At 41.5% G+C, this 23,679-nt stretch overlaps 1 protein-coding gene and 1 long non-coding RNA gene across 6 annotated transcripts in view; one reads left to right on the top strand and one right to left on the bottom strand.

Moving 5' to 3' along the window:
• Positions 1-452: 452 nt before the first annotated feature.
• mmadhc.L (metabolism of cobalamin associated D L homeolog) lies at positions 453-19,893 on the bottom strand. 4 transcript variants are annotated; one of them, XM_018234588.2, is made up of 8 exons: positions 19,816-19,893; positions 9,756-9,795; positions 8,645-8,789; positions 7,665-7,882; positions 6,252-6,360; positions 5,298-5,428; positions 2,180-2,266; positions 453-904 (listed from the first exon to the last, which is right to left on the bottom strand). In XM_018234588.2, exons 2-8 carry the CDS (start codon positions 9,762-9,764, stop codon positions 710-712), a joined length of 894 nt encoding a protein of 297 aa, XP_018090077.1. In that variant the 5' UTR covers positions 9,765-9,795; positions 19,816-19,893; the 3' UTR covers positions 453-709. The 4 variants fall into 4 exon arrangements, with proteins under 4 accessions (XP_018090077.1, XP_018090076.1, XP_041431680.1 ...); XM_018234587.2 differs by lacking the exon at positions 19,816-19,893 and adding an exon at positions 19,737-19,755; XM_041575746.1 differs by lacking the exon at positions 19,816-19,893 and adding an exon at positions 19,422-19,557 and having other exon boundaries at positions 8,720-8,789.
• Positions 19,559-23,679, top strand: part of LOC108701324 — a 44,818-nt gene continuing 40,697 nt past the window's right edge. For both annotated transcript variants that reach the window (XR_001933152.2, XR_001933153.2), the window contains exon 1: positions 19,559-19,675. This is a non-coding gene — a long non-coding RNA (uncharacterized LOC108701324). The remainder of the gene's footprint in view (positions 19,676-23,679) is intronic.

A 23,679-nucleotide genomic window follows, 5' to 3' on the forward strand; every position in this document is an offset into this window, starting at 1 on the left:
TTCCACTGTATTTAATACATTGAAAAGCACAGGTGGCTGTTGTGGAATGGATACATAACAAGTTTTGGGAACAACCCTTAATCATAGGCCTATGATTAAGGGGTGAAACGCATTAGGCGTCCATTCCACAGCAGCCACTTGTGTTTTTTAATGTATTGATAAATTGTGGGTTTTTTTCTTTACTTCTTTTATTTCTGTTCTGGATAACCGCAGTTTTGAGGAGTTCTGCATGAATGCAGGCACACTGAATCCTCTGCAGTCCTGCTTGAGACACCAAATGAAGGGAGTAGGGGTAAGTCTGAATTGCCTCGTGAAATCAAAGCAATACCCATGACAATATTAGTCCTGCTGAAGTAAGAACCCGATTGGCATTCTTCTAGAATGTTCACTGATTATTATGGGTTGTTTCCAGTGCTTCAGTAAATCAATAAGGTGCTGAAAATTGCGCATAGTTGTGTCTTTAATAAAAACTTTATTGACGGAGTAATTTCCTCTGCTTCCCATAAAATAATGGCAAGAATAATTTGTTTTTACCCTTGACCTTTTTCTGCAACCAACAAATCATAAATTAAATTTAATGGTCCATTTTCATAAATAAAATGCAGCTTTAATCCTCTTTGTATAGATTGTGATTTAAGAGTTCTTCACTGACTGCCGGGGTGGCAAGTACAAAATAAATGAGGCCCATGGTATGATTTGGTTGACAAAGTCAGTGTTCCCCTAGTTTCTTCATGATAGCACTGTCTGAGGGAGCGTTGGTAAATATACTTCCCACAACCGCATGTGTTCCCCAGACACTGTGGCGAATTACTTTACAGCAACCCAGATCCTCCACTTTGAATCCCAGGTGGCGATAGCGCTCATCTGTTTCAAATAGGGTGTTGTTTGTGTAAGGCCCAAAATACTAAAGCAGAAATTATAATTATTATTTATACAGATTTTTTATGCATATAAGTCATTTCAGTAGTGCATTGCAGTCTCTCATGACAAACAATAACTGCCACATTTCAAACAATAACTGCCACATTCCACCGCTACAAGGTGGTTGAATGATTAGCAACAGCAGTTAACACACAATTGGCACTTGCAATTAATGCCCACTTATATTATCCAATATATATCCAATATATATATATATAATGTACAGTTAGGTCCATAAATCTTTGGACAGAGACATCTTTTTTCTAATTTTGGTTCTGTACATTACCACAATGAATTTTAAATGAAACAACTCAGATGACTGGCAGCCATGCACACCCAAGCCATCACACTGGCTCCGCCATGTTTTATAGAGATGTGGTATGCCTTGGATCATGAGCTGTTCCACGCCTTCTCCATACTTTTTTCTTGTCATCATTCTGGTAGAGGTTGATTTTGGTTTCATCCGTCCAATGAATATTTTTCCAGAACGGTGATTTTTTTTTTTTTTGCAAAATCCAATCTAGCCTTCCTTATGAGTGGCTTGCACATTACAGTGCACCCTCTGTATTTACTTTCATGCAGTCTTCTCTTTATGATAGACTTGGATATCGATACACCTACCTCCTGGAGAGTGTTGTTCACTTGTTTGGTTGTTGCGAAGGGGTTTCTCTTCACCATGGAAATGATTCTGCGATCATCCACCACTGTTGTCTTCCGTGGACGTCCAGATCTTTTTGTATTGCTGAGTTCACTAGTGCTTTCTTTCTTTCTCAGTATGTACCAAACTGTAGATTTTTCCACTCCTAATATTGTAGCAATTTCTCGGATGGGTTTTTTCTATTTTTGCAGCTGCATGTTGTCTGTTCACAGCAAAATCTTCCACATACAAACACCCCCCTCAAATCAACTCCAGGGCTTTTATCTGCTTCATTTAGAATTAAATAACAAAGGAATTGCCCACACCTCCCCATGAAATAGCCTTTGAGTCAATTGTTCCATTGCTTTTGAGCCCCTAAAAATTAATTGATTGTGTTAAAAAAAAGCCTTAGGTTCCTCACATTTTTATGCAATCATTTTGTTCAACCCACTGAATTAAAGCTGAAAGTCTGCAGTTCAACTGCATTCGAGTTGTTTCGTTTAAAATTCATTCTGGTAATGTACAGAACCAAAATTAGAAAAAAAGTTCTCTCTGTCAAAAGATTTATGGACCTAACGGTATATAGTATCGACATTGAAAGTGTTCTAAAAATAAACTTACTGCAAGCCCAGACAGTGGGTCAATAAAGTCCGCCCAGTATCCTTCTGTCCTTAGCGCATAGCAAATCTCCTTGGCACCATTTATGAACTATAATAAAATAGAACATTTACTGTTAGTAGCCATTAAGCAAAGGAGGAATGGATTTACAAAGGCTGGAATTAAATATGTAAAAGGGATAAACAGATTTAATCCTCTGTTAAAACAAATCCTATACACTATTTCATTATCTTTCTTGTTACTTAAAATTCAGATGGTTTTATATAAGCAATGTGATGTAGGCCTGTACCCATTTTGATCTTGCTATCGAACCATTCAAGTCCAAATATATTGCAGGACCCAGCATAGATCCACTCAAGTGACAAAACATCTGTGCTGCATACATATAAATAATTGTCTTGGGACCTGTTTAAAGAATGCTGTCCAACTTTCATGGTAGCGAGGGCTGGAATTTTTCAGGCCTACGTGGTGGAGGACCGATAATTGAAGCCAGTGTTCACCACTTCTTGTTTTTAAACCACACTTACTTTAAACCACACCCATGTTAGACAAGAACCTTTAACACCATTTCCACAATTCTGGTGGAAACATACTAAAAAGCAAATGAATGAAGACAGTGGCCCTTTAAACTGGTGACTGTAAAATGCCTTTGACACACTAAGTAACAGGATTTTAATTTTACTAGCTACAATATCTAAAAGCAAAATGCTTCAGGGTATGTCTTTATGTAGTCCACAATATAATTATAATGACAGTACAAGAAAATGAATTAGAAGAACATACTTGGAACCATTCCCAGACTGTGGTTTCACAAATAGGAGTGTGTGTGCGTGACAGACCCGTGACTAAATGCTCTGATTCTGACAGCTATCAGCTGGTCTTGACTTAAACTGATATACAGAATAAGTACATCAAGTCTCAAGGAATGATTGCATTAGAATGTCTCCTTAGCACCTATTATCGTAGTAGGAGTAGTGTATAGGTTCATCTACTTTCTGTGGTGGCTTAGGACTGTCTTTAGGGTTTAAACGACAAGGAATGCTCATCAATGTACTATGTGGTATATATTGTATGTAAATGTTTCGGCAAAAGTTTATTATGACTTCGATAAACCATGCTTGAATTTAAAAAAATACTACAGGGAGTGTCTCTACTACTCCTCCAGGGACCATTGTGCCTAGTTCCTTATGCACGGCAGTGAACAACCTAGTATGCTCCGCCAGAACAACAAGAGCATTGCCTACAGTATGCATTATATTTTACGCATCTTCAACTTCCTGCTTGTGGTCAGTGCTTGGTTCAGTCAGTGGTGGGGTACTGATATTTATGTAAGCCTGGGTGACAATAATTCAATTCATCTCTGGAGTACAGAAAGCATTCCACTATAATGTGCTGTAATTGCTCATATGGAAAATAAGGTCTGCACCATCAAAGGCATAGGTACTGGGTTATCAGCTGACCAGAAAGCACAGCAGTCACAATGGTAAAGTACTAGTTATCAGGGTGGATGATAAATTAGGAATGTCTAACCTGTGGCTCTCCAGCTGTTGTTAAACTACATCTTGCAGTACCTCCTGACAGCCTATAGGGACCTTACTATTCCTACACAATTGGCCATTGTATTTTATTTGTGCTTCTACCCATGTTCCCTCTAAGGTGTACAATGCAATTTTAAGGTCAGCGCATGTTGTGGTGCGCACAAACAATTTTGTGTGAAAATACAAAATTTTGTATTAATTCTGACCTGAGCACACAGTTTTAATAAATACACACAAGTTTAAAATCTGCAATAATTTTATTGTGCACATAGCCAAGAAGAAACAAGATGGAACATTGCCCATGGGGTCTCTTTGATGTCCTATACACCTACCATAGCACTAGCTACAGGACCCCTGATTCAATACATACGTTTAATTGAATGACTGTAGCGATTTTACATTTAAAACATGAATCCAACCTCAGTTGTGTCATATGCTTGCTGTATTTGTACAAAGAGCTTAGCTCTAAAAAAATCATTACTCATGTTCACATTTCTAAAGTTGACAGAGAGGTGAACAACAGAGAAATATGACAATTAATGCATAATTAGGCCACATTACAGCAGCAGAGTCCAACAGACCAGAACAAACTTCCTGGACAAGGCGCCAAGGAGACAAAACAACTCACTAGGCTCTCATTTTCATGCTTACACAGTGACCCTGGTGCGACTTTTCTTAGTCTTATAGCTATAAAATGAGTGCAATACGAATTCCAACGTTTTTTTTTTAAACTTTGTGTTTAGTCAGATATTAAACTAACTTACTGTTTAATGCATTGAGCTGGCAAATAAACGGAGATATACTGACACCTAGTGGTATTTTCCAGAAAGACTACTGTATAAGTACAGTTACCATTTTTGTGTGCAGAGCGGATATTGCCACCCAGATTCCCAGCATCCAGCCTGCTTATTGATAGCATGGGAGTTCCTGTCAACTGCAACTTTTATTATCCCCTAACACCCCTTTTAGGGGGGGCTGAATAAACTTTAATACTGTCAGTAAAATAATAATCAAAAGAGACCGCTCCAACTCTCCGCTATTCCTTTGGCCAGGTGCTCAGTCTGCAGCATCGCCACTGTATCCCCACGACAAACTCCACAACTCGACAGCACTTCTGGACAAAATTTTATTATAGCAAACTGCTGGACAAAACCTAACGCGTTTCAGAATAAACTCCCTTAATAATAGGCAAAATCCTCTCTGGTTATTTCCCCTTATTTATCAATACTTTTTCCCGAAAAATTCCAGTGCAAGAAAAAACTTCACGGAAAACCACCCAATCTTCGGATTATTGCACGAAACCCAGAAACCCCTTGCCAAGTCTGAGATGCCGGATTTTCGGGTTCTGACTTTTTCCATCTTCGGGGTATATATTTTTATATATATATACACACCGTATATATTTTTTTTTACTAAAAATAGATTTTTTCGAGTTTTTGGCATTCCAACTTTAATAAATAACCCCCTAAGCGTATTGAATCTTTTACTGTTTGTGGATAGTAATATATGTGTAGTAAATTATATATACATACCTATGTACATATGTATATGGGGTAACAAAACCCCAAATTGGAAATACTTGCCTTTTCCATTAACATTTCCCTCTCGTTTTCGACCTCTTGACTCCAAGCGGTCATATCATTTTTCGTCCTCTGAGTAACTGTTAGCACCATAAAATTATTCCCGGGAATTTCAGGAAACATAGAAGCAAAATCTAACAAATGTAAAGACAAACGTACAATTGTATATTTGTAATATACACAGGACAGGATTTCCAAAGAACATAACACTAAAAGTCATATCTGATCTAATATATAACAGTTAATCAAATAATGCAATTACATGCCTCATTGCTTAGTGGCTGGACACTTTGTTCAGTGCATGCATGGGCCATGGAAGGCATTAAACTGCCCATTTGCCTCATCAGGTGCGAGATTAGTTGGGCATAGTCCTAGAATGGAAGTGATGTATATGAAACACTAACAAGGCACTTTAGAAATGAATATAAAGTATATAACACAGCTTTGTAGGTATTAGTTTTCTTACTATAAACTTAAAATCCCTATAGAGCACAAGGCATTGCACAAGCATCCCAAAGAAGCAGCTGTATGCAAAATGGTTAGGCTTTAACTTTTATTTTCCCTCGCTAATTTTCTGTACTTTCTCTGCTAAAAGTTCATTGCCCACTGAAACTCCTGCTTTGTGGATCCTTTGGCACTGCCCAAGTTATTCTTGCCGTTAACACTGTGACCCAAAAATAGGTTTAGAATGTATTTCACTGTAATCAAGGAGAGCACAGTAACTCACACTAAACAACTAAGAAGATTTTAGGAAGTCTTAAAATGTAAGAAACTGGCAAGTGATTTGGGCCAAGCAGGTGAAATAAAGATATAGCAATAATGCCCCAAAAAGTCTTCACTGTTCTAAAATATATTTAATTTAATAAATGGAGTCTCATAATGCACAAGGGTAGAGCTATTTAGTGTGACATATAGCTTTGCTTACGGGGCTTAGCGCTGGCAAATAAATACCAGTACCTTTTTTCAGCAGATCTGGGCAAGACTGCATTGCGCATTCCACCTTTGCATTTTCAAAGTAGCTTTCTATAGTGTTCAATTCTTGTGGCTGCAGTGAAACTTCACTCCCCTAAGACAAGAAAAAGTGTAATTTGCAACTTGGTTAAAAAAATGAAAAAACCCAAAAATATAAACACACAGGGAGCTCAGGCTTCCCAGAGTCCAGCATTACAAAACAGAACTTTTGCAAACTGGCCCACTGCTTCTGTCTTTTCATTATAAAAATTTAAAAGTTTTAAATACATTTGTCTTTATTTTTGCCCAAAACACAGAGGCTTTAGAGTCATCAGATCTCATAATTAATCTTATGAACACTCCAGTTGATGTTTAAATAGTTAGTCTTGGTTTTACACTGATACAAAACTGTAGGACGCTGGGGGCAGTTTTTTGCTTATAAAATGAGAAGAGCTGCACAGGACAGAAGTCCTTACCTATGAACATTGCTTTTCCCTAACAAACTTCCCATTCATTTATAAAAAAAAAAATCGCTCCTGCTACTATCCTGGGCCTCCTTAAAGCAGTAAAAGCTCAAAAATAAAATATAATAATTTAATACTAAAAAACTCGCCACTTAGAGGAGCCTGGAACAGTGGCTTGGGGCCAAGACTGAATATTATTTGAGGTTACATTTGGGGAGAAAACAAATTTGCTCTTGGACTGCAGGAAGCCTAGAAGTTGTTTAGTTTCAGATTTCAGTTGAATGTTCACTAGCCTAGAACTATGGCTGAATGACAAAAGTGAACCCTGACCAAACAATGGACCCCACAGTTGAACTTGAACATAAAAACAATGACAAATACAAGTATGAGATCTGTTATCCAGAGATCCATTATCCAGAAAGCTCTGAATTACAGAAAAGTTGTCTCCCATACACTCCATTATAATCAATCAAAATTTTTAAAAATGATTTCATTTTTCTCTGTAATAAAACTTGTACCTTGTACTTGATCCAAACTCAGATATAATTAATCCTTTTTGGAAGCAAAACCAGCCTAATGCGTTTATTTAATATTTACATGTTTTTAATGTTAAGGTATGATAATCTAAATTATGGCAAGATCCCTTATCTGGAAAAAGCCAGGTCCCAAGCATTCTGGATAAAAGGTTCCATACCTGTACTGCTTTTATGTATTTTATCACAAAGACAAATCAATGTTCTCTCTATGTTTTGTTAATTAATGAAAACTAACCCCTGCTGTAGGTGGTCTATGCAGGAACTGTATATCACACCTTCTAAAGGAATTTATCAAACTATATACTTGTATACTTGCTACTTGTTGGCAGAATCCTGCACAAACAAATCGAGACATAGCCATAGATAATATTTTTTCAAATGCAAATATTATATTAGAAAGTTTTATCGCCCAACCTTACCTGGAATTCAGTAACAAATTGGGCCATTACAAATTCATGTCTTTCGCTTGGTTGAGGTTCAGTTAGCAAGTCCGGTAGATTTTTATTGACTTCTATTTTCCTCTTATTGTCTACTCCATTCACGTGGACATCAAATCCTACATTACCTGGAAGCTGAAAACGGTGGTCTTGTGGGCCAAAGGGGCCCATAGTCTCATCGGGCCATACTGTCCTAGGAACTGACAAAATAAAGCCAATTATTTCACAACTTATAGGGGTGCATTTCCATAATACACAGTTCTAATTGCTAATTTGCTAAGTATGAAAGCCTATTAATCAATATAGAAACATGTTTCAGGATGACATTTGCACTTAAGAGGATGGTAATGTGCCTTATCAGAAACTAGACACATTTTAAAAGGATGACAACTTCCTCTAGAATGAATCTTCCGTTTCTTCAAAAATAAGGTCAAAGATTACCTCTTGGGGCACACAAAAAGTTTTGCCTAGTTCTGGCACTTACAGTATAATGCAGTGACAACTACTATAACTTGAAGCACGTCATTTCCTTCTATTTGTGTCTGTAAGTTACCCACCTACTTGTTAGAAGATTGTAAGCTCTATGGGGCAGGGACCTCTCCTTCCTTGTCTCCTTAAGCATTTGATCTTTAATGGAACTGTACTTTATATTTATTATTGTATCAACCCCTGGTTGCTCTAGTAATGCAGTGTTCTGCTGTTCAGTGCTTTCTACAAAATTAATGCTATATAAATAAAAATTTACATTCATACACACATAAAACTGCCAGTTTAAGACCATATGGGATAATCTTAAATATATTTAGCTTAAAACAGCAGTAAATGACAACTACAAGGAAGGAAACTGACCCAGGAGAGTGGAAAATAGAATAATTCATCTAACTGCAATTTATATGCCATGTAATTATCTGAATAAAACATGTGTTTTCTGCCAATAGCCATGACTTTACATTATCCCTTACGTATATCAGGAGGTGTAGCAGCAATGTAAGGCTCATCAGAGCCTGAAGATCCTGCTGTGGAAAAAGCCCGGGTACCTGAGACCCTTCTTATCAAAGAACAAAACCCAGGGACGTAGGTCACCAGTCTGGCTCTGCTACAGAGGGCCTGAAAAACAGAAGCAAAATACCACTTAAAGGGATTCTGTCATTATTTTTATGATGTAGTTTTTATTTCTAAATTACACTGTTTACACTACAAATAACTCACTCTACAATATAAAATGTAATCTAATTAATTCCTGAACCACAAAGTGTATTTTTTTTTAGGTGTAATATTGGTGTGTAGGCAGCCATCTTAGGTAATTTTACCTGGTCAAATGCATTCAAAAAGAGCCAGTACTTTAAGATGGAACTGCTTTCTGGCAGGCTGTTGTTTCTCCTACTCAATGTAACTAAATGTGTCCCAGTGGGACCTGGCTTTTTTCTATTGAGTGCTGTTCTTAGATCTACCAGGCAGCTGTTATCTTGTGTTAGGGATTTATCTGGTTACCATCCCATTGTTCTATTTTAGGTTGCTGGGGGGGGGGGTGATTTCACTCCAACTTGCAGTACAGCAGTAAAGAGTGACTGAAGTTTATCAGAGCACAAGTCACATGACTGGGGGCACCTGGGAAACTGTCAATATGTCTATCCCCATATCAGATTTTAAAATTAAATATAAAAAAATAGGTTTGCTCTTTTGAAAAATGGATTTCAGTGCAGAATTCTGCTGGAGCAGCACTATTAAGGTAAGCCAATATGACTAAAGACTTAAAATATATTTAAGTCAGATCCTTAAAAATAAAGCTTTTGAAGAAGAAGCCCATCGTTTATGCTACAGAATCCTTTCACTCATGTGACATTCACAACTGAACTGGAGGATTTTGGGCAGGAAGAGCTAACTTGACTCCTACCTTTTACTCTGCAGGTTAAGTAAAAGCTACTGGGACCCAGAGAAAATCATTTAACTTTGGAAATAAAACCATTTTCACAAACATATATTGAAACTGCTTATCAGTCAGCCCATTTCACCCCTACTCCCCTTATTTGCAGGGTTTGCCTCATCTATAACTATACATCTGCTATTACTTACATTAGCCATTCTGGGACAGGTGTCGATTATTTCTTTTTACCTGAAACAGAAGCAAACAGATCACATTAGAAAATCTATCGCATAAATACAACATTGCAACCTCAAATCCATTTCATACCCTTCCTTTGATATCAATATGAAAATGTTATCTTGTGCTTTGATTTATTGGGCTTTAAATCGGTTTTTTTTCAGGGTCAACCAGGCCGTGGTAAATGCAGATATGTAAATGTGTTTATTTCTATGGACAGTGCAGCAGCAGATGGTTACAGTAAGACTATGCATACTTTTCAATCGGCTCCATGGCAAACATTAACTCAATTCTGTTGTGAAATGACAGAAATAAGACTATGTGGAATTTATCTGTATGCATACTTGCAGGAAATGTAGTTTTATGAAGTCAGATCTCAGCCCAAGTAGGCCAAAGGACTATTCAAATCTGTCACCAAGTTGAAGTATCTTGCAGTGAGACACCTATAAAAGTCCACTCATTTTTAGTAATAGTAATTTCAAACATTTGAGAAAACTATCTGCAAGAGTTCCAATTCTGAAATGTTTTCTCACCAAAAGCTGCTTTTTTTACTCAAGCGGTCAACTTAATTTACTAAAGCTTTCCCCTCCATCAAACTCAACTCTTTGGCCAGAGGGTGCCCTGGAAAATTTGAAAAAGACAGAAAAATCTTGCCTAAATCTTAATATTAAGGCTGAGGAGTAGGTACATGAATCTTTCGACTCCTATATAATTTACTGTTGCTCTGCACTGGTAAAACTACCATGTTTGTTTAGAAAGACTACTATAGTTTATATAAACAAGCTGTTGTGTAGCCATGGGGGCAGCTCATCAAGCTGGAAAAAAGGAGAAAAGGCACAGGTTACATAGCACATAACAGATAAAACACTATTGTATTTGGCAGGGCTTATCTGTTATTTGTTATGTAAACTGTGCAAACACACAGCTTTTACCAGTGCATGCTAACAGTATTTTATATAGTGAACAACGTACCCCCTCTTGTAAATTATAAGGATATTATAAGTTACAGAGGAGTTTCATGACCATATAAAAACATGAGGCTGAAGGCCGAGTGTTTTTATACAGGTCATGGAACTCCGAGGTAACTTCTAATATCCTCATATTTTGCAACAGGGGTATTTTATTTATTATAGAACACAAGTTTCAGTGAGTCATGTGACAGAAATTACATCAGTATTCACCATTTATAACTGATGACATCAGTACTCACCATTTATATGGATATAATTTACAAGATATTCATGGCTTTTGTGTAGTATATGTTAATTACTTTAAAGGAAAACTATACCCCCAAAATGAACACTTAAGCAACAGATAGTTTATATCAAATTGAATGACATATTAAAGAATCTTACCAAACTGGAATATATATTTACATAAATAACAGGATTTTTGATACTCACCGTTAAATCTGTTTCTCTGTGGTCGATAGGGGGACACAGGGACTATGGGGTTAAGCTCCACCCTCCAGGAGGCAGGACACTTATTCAATGAAAAAAGGGGCGTGCCAGTACTGTGGCTTAACCCCAGGCTAGAGCCAATGTATTCAGTTGGTACCAAAGACCTGCTAACCAAAGAACATAAGTAATGCTCATAAAAATATATTAACGGCAGAACAGATAACTCAGGAAGAAATTCCACACAGACCAACATGGTCAAACTCGCATAGGGCGGGAAGCCCTGTGTCCCCCTATCGACCACAGAGAAACAGATTTAACGGTGAGTATCAAAAATCCTGTTTTCTCTGTTGTCTCAAGGGGGACACAGGGACTATGGGGACCTAACAAAGCAGTCCCAGAACAGCAGGGTGGGAGCGAGAGAAAAGACACATTATTGCACCACAGAGTGCAACACCTTGCGGCCAAAAGCGGCTTCCGCAGAGGAAAAAGTGTCAATTTTGTAAAATTTTGTGAAGGTGTGAACGGAGGACCAGGTAGCCGCTCTGCAGATCTGGTCCAAAGAAGCCGAGTTGCGCCAAGCCCAGGAGGCTCCCACCGACCTCGTGGAATGGGCTCGGACGCCCTCCGGCGGAGATTTACCTTTGGCTAGGTAAGCCTGACGAATGGTCTCCCGTAACCATCGAGCAATGGAGGTCTTGGATGCTGCCAGACCGCGGCGGGCCCCAGAGGGCAGTACGAAAAGATTTTGAGACAGTCGAAAATCCTTGGATCTCTGAATATACCAGCGAAGAGCCCGGACAACGTCCAGACCATGAAGTCTGCGTTCCTTGTCGTTCTTGGGATCCGGGCAGAGTGAGGGTAGAACGATCTCCTGATTTATGTGGAAGGATGAAACCACCTTAGGCAGAAAGGACGGTAAGGTGCGGAGCACCGCTTTGTCTTTGTGGAAGACGAGGAAGGCAGGATCGCAGGATAAGGCACCGAGTTCAGACACTCTCCGAGTTGATGATATTGCCACGAGGAAGACAACTTTCCAGGTAAGCCATTGTTCAGAGACAGTCCCGAGAGGTTCGAAGGGGGGATCCAAGAGAGCATCCAAAACAGTATTCAGGTCCCAGCCGGGGACTGGTGGACGGAATGGAGGACTGATGTGTGCTACACCCTGCAGAAAAGTGCGGACGGAATCATCCAGAGCCAAACGGTGTTGGAACAAGACAGATAGAGCAGAAACTTGAACTTTCAAGGAACTGAGCTTCAGGCCCAACTGCAGACCCCGTTGGAGAAAAGACAGCACTCTAGGGATGTTACAGTCCGTGAAGGAAAAGGGGCTGGATATGGGAATGGCGGTGTCGTTGCACCAATTCCAATAGTTGCGCCAAACTCTGTGATAAGCTTTAGACGAAGTGGGCTTGCGCGATTGCAGCATAGTAGCAATGACATCCTCCGCTATTCCCTGTCGTTGCCAGATGGCCGCCTCAATAGCCAACCCGTCAAAACGAAGAGGCCCGGGTTGTGGTGGGAGATGGGACCCTGGCGGAGCAGATCGTGCCTGAGGGCTAAGCGAACGGGCGGTGCTATGGACATGTCCCGTAGATCCGAGAACCACGTTCTTCTGGGCCAGAATGGAGCTATGACAATGACTGTGACAGGGGACCGCTTGATCTTCTTTAGCACCCGCGGTAACATGGGAAGAGGCGGGAAGATGTAGGCCAGGTCGAACAGCCAACGTTGTGTCATGGCGTCGACTCCTGCAGCGAGAGGATCCCGGGAGCGGGCGAAGAAAGTGTTGACTTTGCGGTTGTTCCTGGAGGCCATCAGGTCGATTTGCGGATGCCCCCAACGACGAACGAGATCCGCAAAGGCTTCCGGGTGACGCTCCCATTCCCCTGGGTCCAGGAGATTGCGGCTGAGGAAGTCTGCCCTGGTGTTGTCGACTCCCGGGATGTGAATGGCGGACAGACTTGCCGCATTGGATTCTGCCCAACTTAGAATTTGCTGAACTTCCGCTAGCGCTGCTCTGCTGCGGGTTCCTCCCTGACGGTTTATGTATGCGACTGTGGTGGAGTTGTCGCTTTGGACTCTTATCGCTTTGGCCTGGAGAAGAGAGGACCAGTGAAGGAGCGCCAACTTTACGGCGCGGAGTTCTAGGATGTTGATAGAGAGTTTGGACTCCGCGGGAGACCACAGACCTTGTGCGGACAGGGAGTTGAATGTTGCCCCCCACCCCAGGAGACTGGCGTCGGTCGTGAGAACCGTCCAATCCGGTGTGGCCCAGGATTGACCCCTGGAAAGATTGCTCGGCTTGAGCCACCACTGAAGAGACAGCTTGGTGGAGGGTAGGAGAGTCATCTTCTGAAGGAGAGATCCGCCCTTCCAGGCAGCTAGAATGTTGGCTTGAAGGGGGCGTAGGTGAAGTTGAGCAAAGGGTACCGCCTCTATGGTGGACACCATGGATCCCAGGACTTTCATGGCCAGATGAACAGTAGGAGACTGAGAGTGCAGAAGAAGTTTGGAAAGAGAACGTATCTTCTCCTGTTTGTCGAGTGGGAGAAAGACCCGTTGTGTCAGAGTATTGAACTCGAGACCCAGGAAGGTCATCTGATGACTGGGAACAAGGTTGGATTTCTTCCAGTTGATCGTCCAACCGAATTCTTGTAGAAGGACAATCGCTCGACGGAGATCCTCTTCGCTCCTCTCTGCTGTGCTGGCCTTGAGGAGCAGATCGTCCAGATAAGGGGTCACCGAAATCCCCTGAAGCCGCAATGCCGCAGCCGTCACCGCCATGAGTTTGGTGAACACCCTGGGGGCTGATGTGAGACCGAAGGGGAGAGCCACAAACTGGAAGTGACGATTCTTGAAGGCGAATCTCAGGAACCGATGATGAGGAGGCCAAATGGGGACGTGAAGGTAAGCATCCTTGATGTCTAGAGACATCAGAAATTCCCTCGACTCCATGCCCCGAATGACTGATCGCAGGGTTTCCATTTTGAAGCGAACTGAGCGGATGTACTTGTTGAGGAATTTCAGGTCCAGAACTGGCCTGAATGATCCGTCCTTCTTGGGAACAAGGAAGAGGTTGGAGTAGAAACCGGAGAAGGTCTCTGATGGGGGTACCGGGACGATCACCCCACTTTGCTCCATCTTGTTGATGCAATCCAGAAAGGCCTGGGCCTTGGTGGGACTGGTTGGAATTCTGGACATGAGGAATTTTCTTGGGGGAAGGGACGAAAAATCGAGATGATAACCCTCTGTGATGATCTCGTTGACCCAGGCGTCTGAGGAGTGTCGACTCCACACCTCCCGGAATTGCGGAAGTCTTCCCCCTATGGATTGCTGCGATTCCGGAGGGGGTGGCCCGTCAGCCTGATACGGGCTTGTCGGCGGAAGATTTGTTCTGGAATTTTGAATTCTTCCAATTTGGGCGTCCCTTGTCAGAAGGGTTGGCTCGAAAATTGGAGCGTCGAGGCGGACTGTATCTTCGTGAAGATCGAGCAGATTGGCCTCGAAAAAATTTTCTTTGACGAAAGGACTGAGTAGATCTAGCTTTAGCTTGTGGGAGGAATGTGCTCTTTCCCCCAGTGGCTTGGGAAATAATTTTCTCGAGTTCCTCACCGAATAGTCTCTGTCCCTTAAAGGGTATAGAAGTTAGGGACTTCTTAGAACTGAGGTCAGCAGACCAATTCTTCAGCCAGAGGGTTCGCCTAGCGGCTACTGATAGAGCTGAAGTCCGTGCTGTGATCTGCGCGGTGTCCAGTGTGGTTTCGGACAGATAGGCCGATGCCTCAGCTATGGATTGAACAGATGAGACGAGGTCTACTCTAGGAACACCCTCCTGAATATCCGTAAGGAGGGAGTCAGCCCATGCTTGAATCGCCCTGGCTACCCAGGCCGACGCTAGAACTGGACGCAGGGTAGAACCTGCTGACGAGTAAACGGCTTTGAGAAAACCTTCGAGACGTCTGTCGGATGAGTCTTTGAATGCAGCCGCGTCTGTCACTGGAAGTGTAGTTGATTTTGACAAACGAGAGACAGGAGCATCGACTGTAGGGGGCATAGACCATTTGTCCACCAATTCCTTGGAGAAGGGATAGGATTTGGAGAATTTACGAGTGGCTTGAAATTTTCGTTCCGGAAAATTCCACTCTTCTTGTATGATAGCTAAGAGCTGATCGTGAGATGGGAAACAAACCGAGGATTTGTGTTGTCTTTTGAACAAGCTGGAAGTTTGCGCCTGTTCCTTTGACTGAGAAACTTTTAACACCTCAGTAACACCTTTGATGATATGTTCGATATCGTGTTGGACATCGTGGCCTTTAGCCTCATCCTCAAGTTCCTCTTCATCCTCCGACGACACCTCTGAGGGGAGAAGTTCGCCCTCTGAATGGGAGGAATCCCCTCCCACAGTTGAACCATCAGAGGGAGTGTGGGTCCCTGTGCGTGGTCTGGAAGGCTCTGGTCTCTTGCGTTTTCCGCTGGACTTATGCCCCAGTCTGGTCAAGGCTTTACCCAAATTATCTGCGAGGGCAGGTAGATTTTGCAGGGAGGCCAGAGACTGTGAGAGTTGCAGAGCCCACAGAGGAGCAGGGGGTTCTGAAGATGGCCCGGCTGCGTTGTCTTGAGGAGTGTCGTCTCCTGATGGGGGGCCCGATAGTTCTGTGTGAGGGAGGTGAGAGCCCCCTGAACCAGGTACAACAGAAGCTCCCTTGGAGCAAGATCTGCAAAGGGGTTCCCCCTGTCCCCCTGGGATTTTGGATTGGCAATTCTTGCAGGCAAAATAGGTGATTTGTCCTGCTGTTGCTGGTGCTCTGCCCCCCCCCGCCCTGGGGAATAGTCCCCCAGACTTACCTTCTGCCATAAGCAGTGTCTGTGGTACCTGCTGAATAACTGGCTGTGTGCACTGGAGTAAGGTAGCTTTGTCCCCAAAAGTATAGGCTGCTGCAAGGGCAATGCGCTGCAAAAACGGACTCTGTAGAGGCACTAGAGAGAAGGATGCGCTCAATGGTTACTAAAGGGAAGGAGAGAAGCGTGTTGAGGAGCGCAAAATGGCCGCCGCAATGGAAAGGGCGCGAGATGCGGCATGAGAGAGAGGCTTGGAACGCGGTTCCGCCCCCTCCTCACCCATGCGTTCCAGGGGAAGCGCGCTGAAGCGCTAATGGCGCCAACAGTAAGGAGACGCCTAAACAATACCCCTGGAGCAGCGTGTTCCTAGAAGATAAACCTTCCCCACATGCAGCACAACAGCCAGAGCAGAAATAGATTGGGTAGGGGGGGAGAGCAACCACAGCGTGAGGTAAAAGTAGCCTTTATACTCACATGCAGCCACACTGTAAGGCCCTCTGCTCCCCCTCAAGGAGTGCAGGCATGCCTAACCGAGTCTGTTATAGCCTATGGGCCAGGGAATGACTCCAGTGGGCCTCCCACGGAGGGGGTGTACACAACAGATACAGGTAACCCTGATTGTGGTAGCACCCCTGTCTACTTGAAGCTTGAAAACTTGGAGCTTGCAGGTTGTCCATCCTCCTAGTAAGCAGGACACTTAAAAACTGAATACATTGGCTCTAGCCTGGGGTTAAGCCACAGTACTGGCACGCCCCTTTTTTCATTGAATAAGTGTCCTGCCTCCTGGAGGGTGGAGCTTAACCCCATAGTCCCTGTGTCCCCCTTGAGACAACAGAGAAATTGCCCTTTTACATCTCTTGCCTTGAACCACCATTTCGTGACTCTATCTGTGCTGCCTCAGAGATCACCTGACCAGAAATAGCACAACACTAACTGTAACAGGAAGAAGTGTTGAAGCAAAAGGCAGAACTCTGTCTGTTAATTGGCTCATGTGACCTTACATGTGGTTTGTATGTGTACACAGTGAATCTTACGATCTCAGGGGGCGGCCCTTATTTTTTAAAATGGCAATTTTCTATTTATGATTACCCAATGGCACATACTACTAAAAAGTTATTTTTTTATGATAATGGTTAATTTACATGAAGCAGGGTTTTACACATGAGCTGTTTTACTCAGTATCTTTTAATAGAGACCTACATTGTTTGGGGGTATAGTTTTCCTTTAAAATGCCTTCATATTTTGGTGTTACTGTTCCTTTATTATACTAATTATTACTAAATTATTTTCCATGTCAAGTCCACAACATATAAGGCATGTTATCACTGCCAAAGCTCAACAATATAAACAGCATCCTTTGGTTATTCTAAACCAAAGTTTAACTACATAAATCAAAAACAATTGGAAAACCTAAAACAACTTGTATTATTTGAACCTGGCATATAGCTGTAGAATAGCTGTTAAATACAATCCAAAACCAACTAAAGTATTGTTCTTAGAACCTGAATTGAATCTGAATTGTTCCTGATCACCTTTGAGTTAACTTTTAGCATGATGTAGAGAGTGATATTCTGAGACAATCTGCTACTGGTTTTCTTTTTTATTATTTGTGGTTTTTGAGTTATTTAGCTTTTAATTCAGCATCTCTTCAGTTTGCATTTCAAGAAATCCAGCTGCTAGGGTCCAAATTACCCTAGCAACCATGCACTGATTTGAATAAAAGACTGGAATATAAATAGGAGAGGCCTGAATAGAAAGATGAGCAATAAAAAATAGCAACAACAATACATTTGTAGCCTTACAGAGCATTAGCGTTTTCGAAGGGGGCCGCTATGCCCATTTGAAAGCTGCAAAGAGTCAAAAGAAAAATAACTATAAAACAATAAAAAAAAATTAAAACCAATTGAAAAGTTGCTTAAAATGAGCCATTTTAGAACATATCTTCACCAATGACATGAAAGGCAATGTGTAATGGGATAAAGGTGTCATTGGAAGGGAACTGCAGTGTTTATAGCAGTTGTGAGCAACTAAATATATATATTTATCTATACATATCTCCCAACTGTGCCGTTTTTAGAGGGACAGTCCCTCTTTTGACAACTCAACCTGCAGTCCCTCATTTGTACTGGAAAGTCCAGTTTTTCTCTGCACTGAACAGCCAGAAAAAAACAAAACAAAGTTTCTAACTTAATTGGCTTTTGGCAGAGAGCCCAGAACAGCTACAGCAGGAGATAAGATACTTTTGTAACAATTTAAAGATAAGGAAAAAAGTAATTGTAACAAGATAAGATAACAGGTCCCTTGGGAAACATTAGACTCACAGCTTAAAGGGCAATTCACCTTCATTAATAAAACTTTAATAACTGAAAACTGAAATATGTTCAAAACTTTCATAACCTGCCAAATTTTGTAAAATGAACATAGTAATTAGGGGGTGTGGCCACAAAAAAATGGGCATGGTCAAAAAAATTGTCGTGCGACAACTTTTTTGTCCCTCTTTTTATTTCCAAAATGTTGGGAGGTATGTATATATCTGCAGGCGCTATTCAGCAGTTTGTGATTCCATTTCTCTAAAGGGTAAAGTGGTTGGAGGTTGGAGCTTATTGTTACTTTACTTTTTCCTGACGGAAAAACAATATCGGTGGCAGTGGGTTATAGAAATTGCCATGAGGGCAATCAGAAAACTGACCATATTCATATTAGCTCAACACTGTTCACTGATGTTAGTGGAAAGGCTTGTGAACCGCCCTGGATGGTCAATTTAGGGTACAAATTGGTAGGTTTTGGGCAATAATTATAGCTGGAGAGGTTCTCACTTTGTCATACAGCCCACTGAAAGTACACTGGGAAGTGACATATGTATGATGTATAGGATTGGATAAGGCACACTTGCACTGACAAATGTTTATTAACTGTATAAGTCTATGGAGTGTGCACTGTCTATCTTATGGGTACAGACACACACACACACTAAAAAAAAAAAGTATGTAAATAAGTAAAACAAATATAGTTTCTACATTATCTTGAGAGGGGAATTTTCTTGGAGGGAGTTGGAAGCAAATTCATCATTATATCTCTTAGAAATGACCAAACAAAAGCACTAACCTATAAAAAAAAGCCTGTCAGTCTTTACACAGAAGCCCTATTGTGGGTGTCCCTTCTGTGATATAGACTCAGAGAGGGCATCTAGCAATGACGGAAGCCTGAGGTTGACAATAGCTTTTACTCTGCCCTATAAACAACGCTGAATACAGAGACGTGTTTTATAAAGACAATTGTATCAATGTATTTGCGCACAGATGTGGCACCGACACTGGGTATAAGCGTTTTGGAACGCCGGTGTTAGTCATAGATAAGACCCACAACCCCCCAGTGACCCCACAGGGCCCAGCTTCCTACCTAGTGCACTGGAACAAACATTCACAAGCCGTGTCCTCCGGCTGTCACTGCTCCACAACAGGATACCGTGCAATCACTCTTCTGATTGGTCCAATGGGCTAAACGCCGCCTACAAAAGCAAGAGAGTCCACTAATGGCTACGGGCTACGAACTACGGCACTACTATCTTGAAAAAGGCTCGCTGGTTGAATATCGATTCTGATTGGAAGTTAGCACTGAAGGACAGCCCTCTGAACGAATTGCAGTCGAAAGATGTAAGTGCAGTTGTAGAGTGTAAATTGCGTCATACTGTATGCAGGGAAGTTTCTACAGTACCTGTCGCTGCTGCTCTTTCCCTCCACTCGTATCCCCCCTCCCATCTGACTTCCAGGCACAGGCCGCACAGCTCTCTTACCTCTGTCCCTCTGAGCCCTCCTTACTTTCTTTTCAGCTCTCGCTCTCTCTCCCTGCCCCTCCGTTTCCGGTTTCGCTCGCACTCCCATGATGCATCTCCGGTCTCTTTCTAGCCTCGCAGGAGCTCATTCTCAAAATCCCAGTCTGCCTCACATGTTTTGCGTCCCCTCCCATCCTACATGTCCGCTCTCTGTCACGGTCTCTCTCCCTACCTTGTCTTTCCCCATTCACTATTGCAGCTGATAATGTCACCCATGAGGCATATGACATTACAAGTAGCAATACAAATAAAGGTGAAAACTAGAGACTGCAGGGAAACTAAAGAAACAAAATGAAATAAGGTGAACACAGAGGGGGGGACCAAACACATGGTTAACAGACAAAAAAATAAACACAAAACAGTGTAAAGACAGATTATAATGATTATAATGTACCCCCTACTGTAATTTATTAAAATATCAGGTCACCTTGAAATTATGTGACTTGGATAAAATCATATAAAAGCTACAGTCACATAACTACTCCTTGACATATAATATCTTTAGAAATTACAATAGGAAGTACATTTTCCACTATAGATTGCTCAATTCATACGTATTTTTTCTTGTAGGCACCCAGAGATCTTTGACCTGTGGGTTTCTTTTGAATCATTTCACAGTTAACAGCCTGGTAGTGTTAGAGGGAGGATTCTGGGAGTTGTAGTTGTGATACAGATATGCACAAGGAAGGAGGTTAACTGTTTCATGCTCCCTTTTATGAGAAAGGTGTGGTGCTATAGAGAGAGAGAGAGAGAGAATGTCCCACAGGTCCAGGTCATGGTATATCTAGTAGAAGTAAATTTAGAGCAACTAGACTTGCTGTATAATCATTGAACACGTTTCACTAATCATTCGAGCTGCTTGAGCAGTTGAACTGAAGCAGCTCAGATGAGTAGTGAAACATCTTCAATGATTAATCAGCGGAGATATACGTGCTCTTTCATTTCACATGATAGTATAGCATCTTAATCAGATGTTTTGGTTCCACCTGGGGACCTTTCTCAAAGATATTGTACAGTGATTGTGATACAACTTAAATACCCACCCCCACAAGTGAATTTTGGAGTCAAAATGACATCATCGGCCCATATATAGCTTATCAGTTCACTGGTCTTTACCTCAACAGGGGTCCCCAACCTTTTTTTACCCGTGAGCCACATTCAAATGTAAAAAGAGTTGGGGAGCAACACAAGCATGAAAAAACCTCTTCGGGTGCAAATAAGGGCTGTAATTTGTTATTTGGTAGCTCCTATGTAGACTGGCAACTTACAGGAGGCTCTATTTGGCACTATACTTAGTTTTTATGCAATTTAAACTTGCTTTCAAGCCTGGAATCCAAAAATAAGCACCTGCTTTAAGGACACAGAGAGCAACATCCAAGGGGTTGGAGAGTAACATGTGGCTCACAAGCTACTGGATCACTGGATCGCTGCCTCAGAACAAGCAGCAAGTTCAATTCTTCTTCTCACCACTGGATGTCAGCATTAGTCTTTTGCAATGTGGTTGTTTCAATTGCTAAATAAGAAACTTTGTATTTGTAAAGAAACAATAAAAAACGTACTTACAGAATTGAAAATTACTTGCATCTCATTCAGATAGATACTATGTATACTCTCCTGAAAAGGTGAAAAACAGAAGCTATAAACAATTATGTATACCACAGATAGAGGTATTCTTCAATACTGCTGAGAACTTTTAATTGTGATGATTTCACAAGGCAATTCAGACTCACCGCTACTCCCTTTGTTTGGTGTCTCATGCAGGACTGCAGAGGATTCAGTGTGCCTGCATTCATGCAGAGCTCCTCAAAACTGAGATTATCCAGAACAGAAAAACAAAGAATATTGGGCACACTTCCTCGTGTAGTAAAATAAAAAACACTATTTATTAGTACATACATTGCAGTTAAAGTTGTTGTACCGTGTTAGCCAGTAAAAATGTTACAGGGCAACCCTTTTGAAATAAGAAAGTGGTATAAACGTGACCCCTTTATTGGCTAATATAATCACAGCAAGCTTTCAGAACATTTTAGTTCCAATGCCCAGTTTTAGTCCCTTCTCCAAAGAATTGAAAGTTTCCATTAGTTTGTACTCCCACACTTTTCTTTCATTACCTGTTTTAAAGTTGCCCTTAAGAACCAACATTCTTAAATCCTTTTATGGAGCGATGAGGGCCATTGAAATGATTTCCTATTGGTGTGTCCAGTTTTTTATTGGTTACAGTGAATCGGTGGTGTGTATTTTTCTTTCTCAGACTTTGCCCAGTCTCTCCTATATACAGTCCACCTGTTATGCATTTAGTGCATTGTATGAAGTACACTACATTGGAAGAAGATCAGTGGGCCCTTATCACAACACAAGTCGCATGACTGGGGACACCTGGGAAATTGACATCATGTCTAGCCCCATGCCAAATTTCATAATGAGCTCTTTTAAAAAATGGATTGCAGAACTCTGCTTGAGCAGCACTGATGCGTTTTAAAAAAACAGGTTTTCCCATGACAGTATTCCTTTAATGGTAAACATCAGACTTTGATCAGCCTCTATGGTTTTGTGCTATTACAAAACACCCATGTAGAAATGGCCAATACGCTTGGAACCCCACCTTGGAGCCTCAATTTCAGAATCAGTATGGGGATACACGCCATTTTTAACTTGCCATAATATTTTTAAAGGGGATATTAACCTACCCCAGCAGTGCTGTTCCATCTGGATGTGGCAGGACTACAGCTCCCAGGATACTGCCATAGATTATGAATGTTGTAAGCTGTTCAACAGCACCAGGACTGCATCTTTAACACAGAACCAAGAAACACAATTTTGCTCCCTCAAAGCAATCAAACTGCCACCTGGCCTTTAAGATTAGTGTTACCTTCCCTGACATTTCATGGTCTGTAAGGCTGTGTAAGGGTTATGCCCAGGCTCGGTTCTTCGTGTAAAGAGAGGCAGGTAAATACATGGGTGCAATAGGTCCCAGTGAGCGATCAAGCCAGGAAGGGAACCCGTTGATCATAATTTAAGTATGTGTAGCGATCAGCTCTTTGTGCTATATTTTACAGAGTGGAAAGGGCAAGAGAGTTGGGTTGCTGGAAATGGACAGGTACAGAAATATCATCAATGCATCACAATGTTTGGGTTCTGGTTTATCCACTCTTGTCTGATTTGCAGATAGAAAGTGAGGAAAGGGGTTGCAAACACTGTCCCAACCCTTCTGAAATTTAAATGCACCTTTTGCACACAAACACTAGATGGCAGCGCAAAACTGGGCTTTCTTAAAGGGATACTGTCATGGGAAAACATGTTTTTTTCAAAACACATCAGTTAATAGTGCTACTCCAGTGAAATTCTGCACTGAAATCCATTTCTCAAAAGAGCAAACAGATTTTTTTTATATTCAATTTTGAAATCTGACATGGGGCTAGACATTTTGTCAATTTCCCAGCTGCCCCTGGTCATGTGACTTGTGCCTGCACTTTAGGAGAGAAATGCTTTCTGGCAGGCTGCTGTTTTTCCTTCTCAATGTAACTGAATGTGTCTCAGTGAGACATGGGTTTTTACTATTGAGTGTTGTTTTTAGATCTACCAGGCAGCTGTTATCTTGTGTTAGGAAGCTGCTATCTGGTTACCTTCCCATTGTTCTTTTGTTTGGCTGCTGGGGGGGAAAGGGAGGGGGGTGATATCACTCCAACTTGCAGTACCGCAGTAAAGAGTGATTGAAGTTTATCAGAGCACAAGTCACATGACTTGGGGCAGCTGGGAAATTGACAATATGTCTAGCCCCATGTCAGATTTCAAAACTGAATATAAAAAATATGTTTGCTCTTTTGA

This window comes from Xenopus laevis, chromosome 9_10L, assembly GCF_017654675.1.
Source record: "Xenopus laevis strain J_2021 chromosome 9_10L, Xenopus_laevis_v10.1, whole genome shotgun sequence".
Classification (NCBI taxonomy): Eukaryota; Metazoa; Chordata; class Amphibia; order Anura; family Pipidae; genus Xenopus; species Xenopus laevis.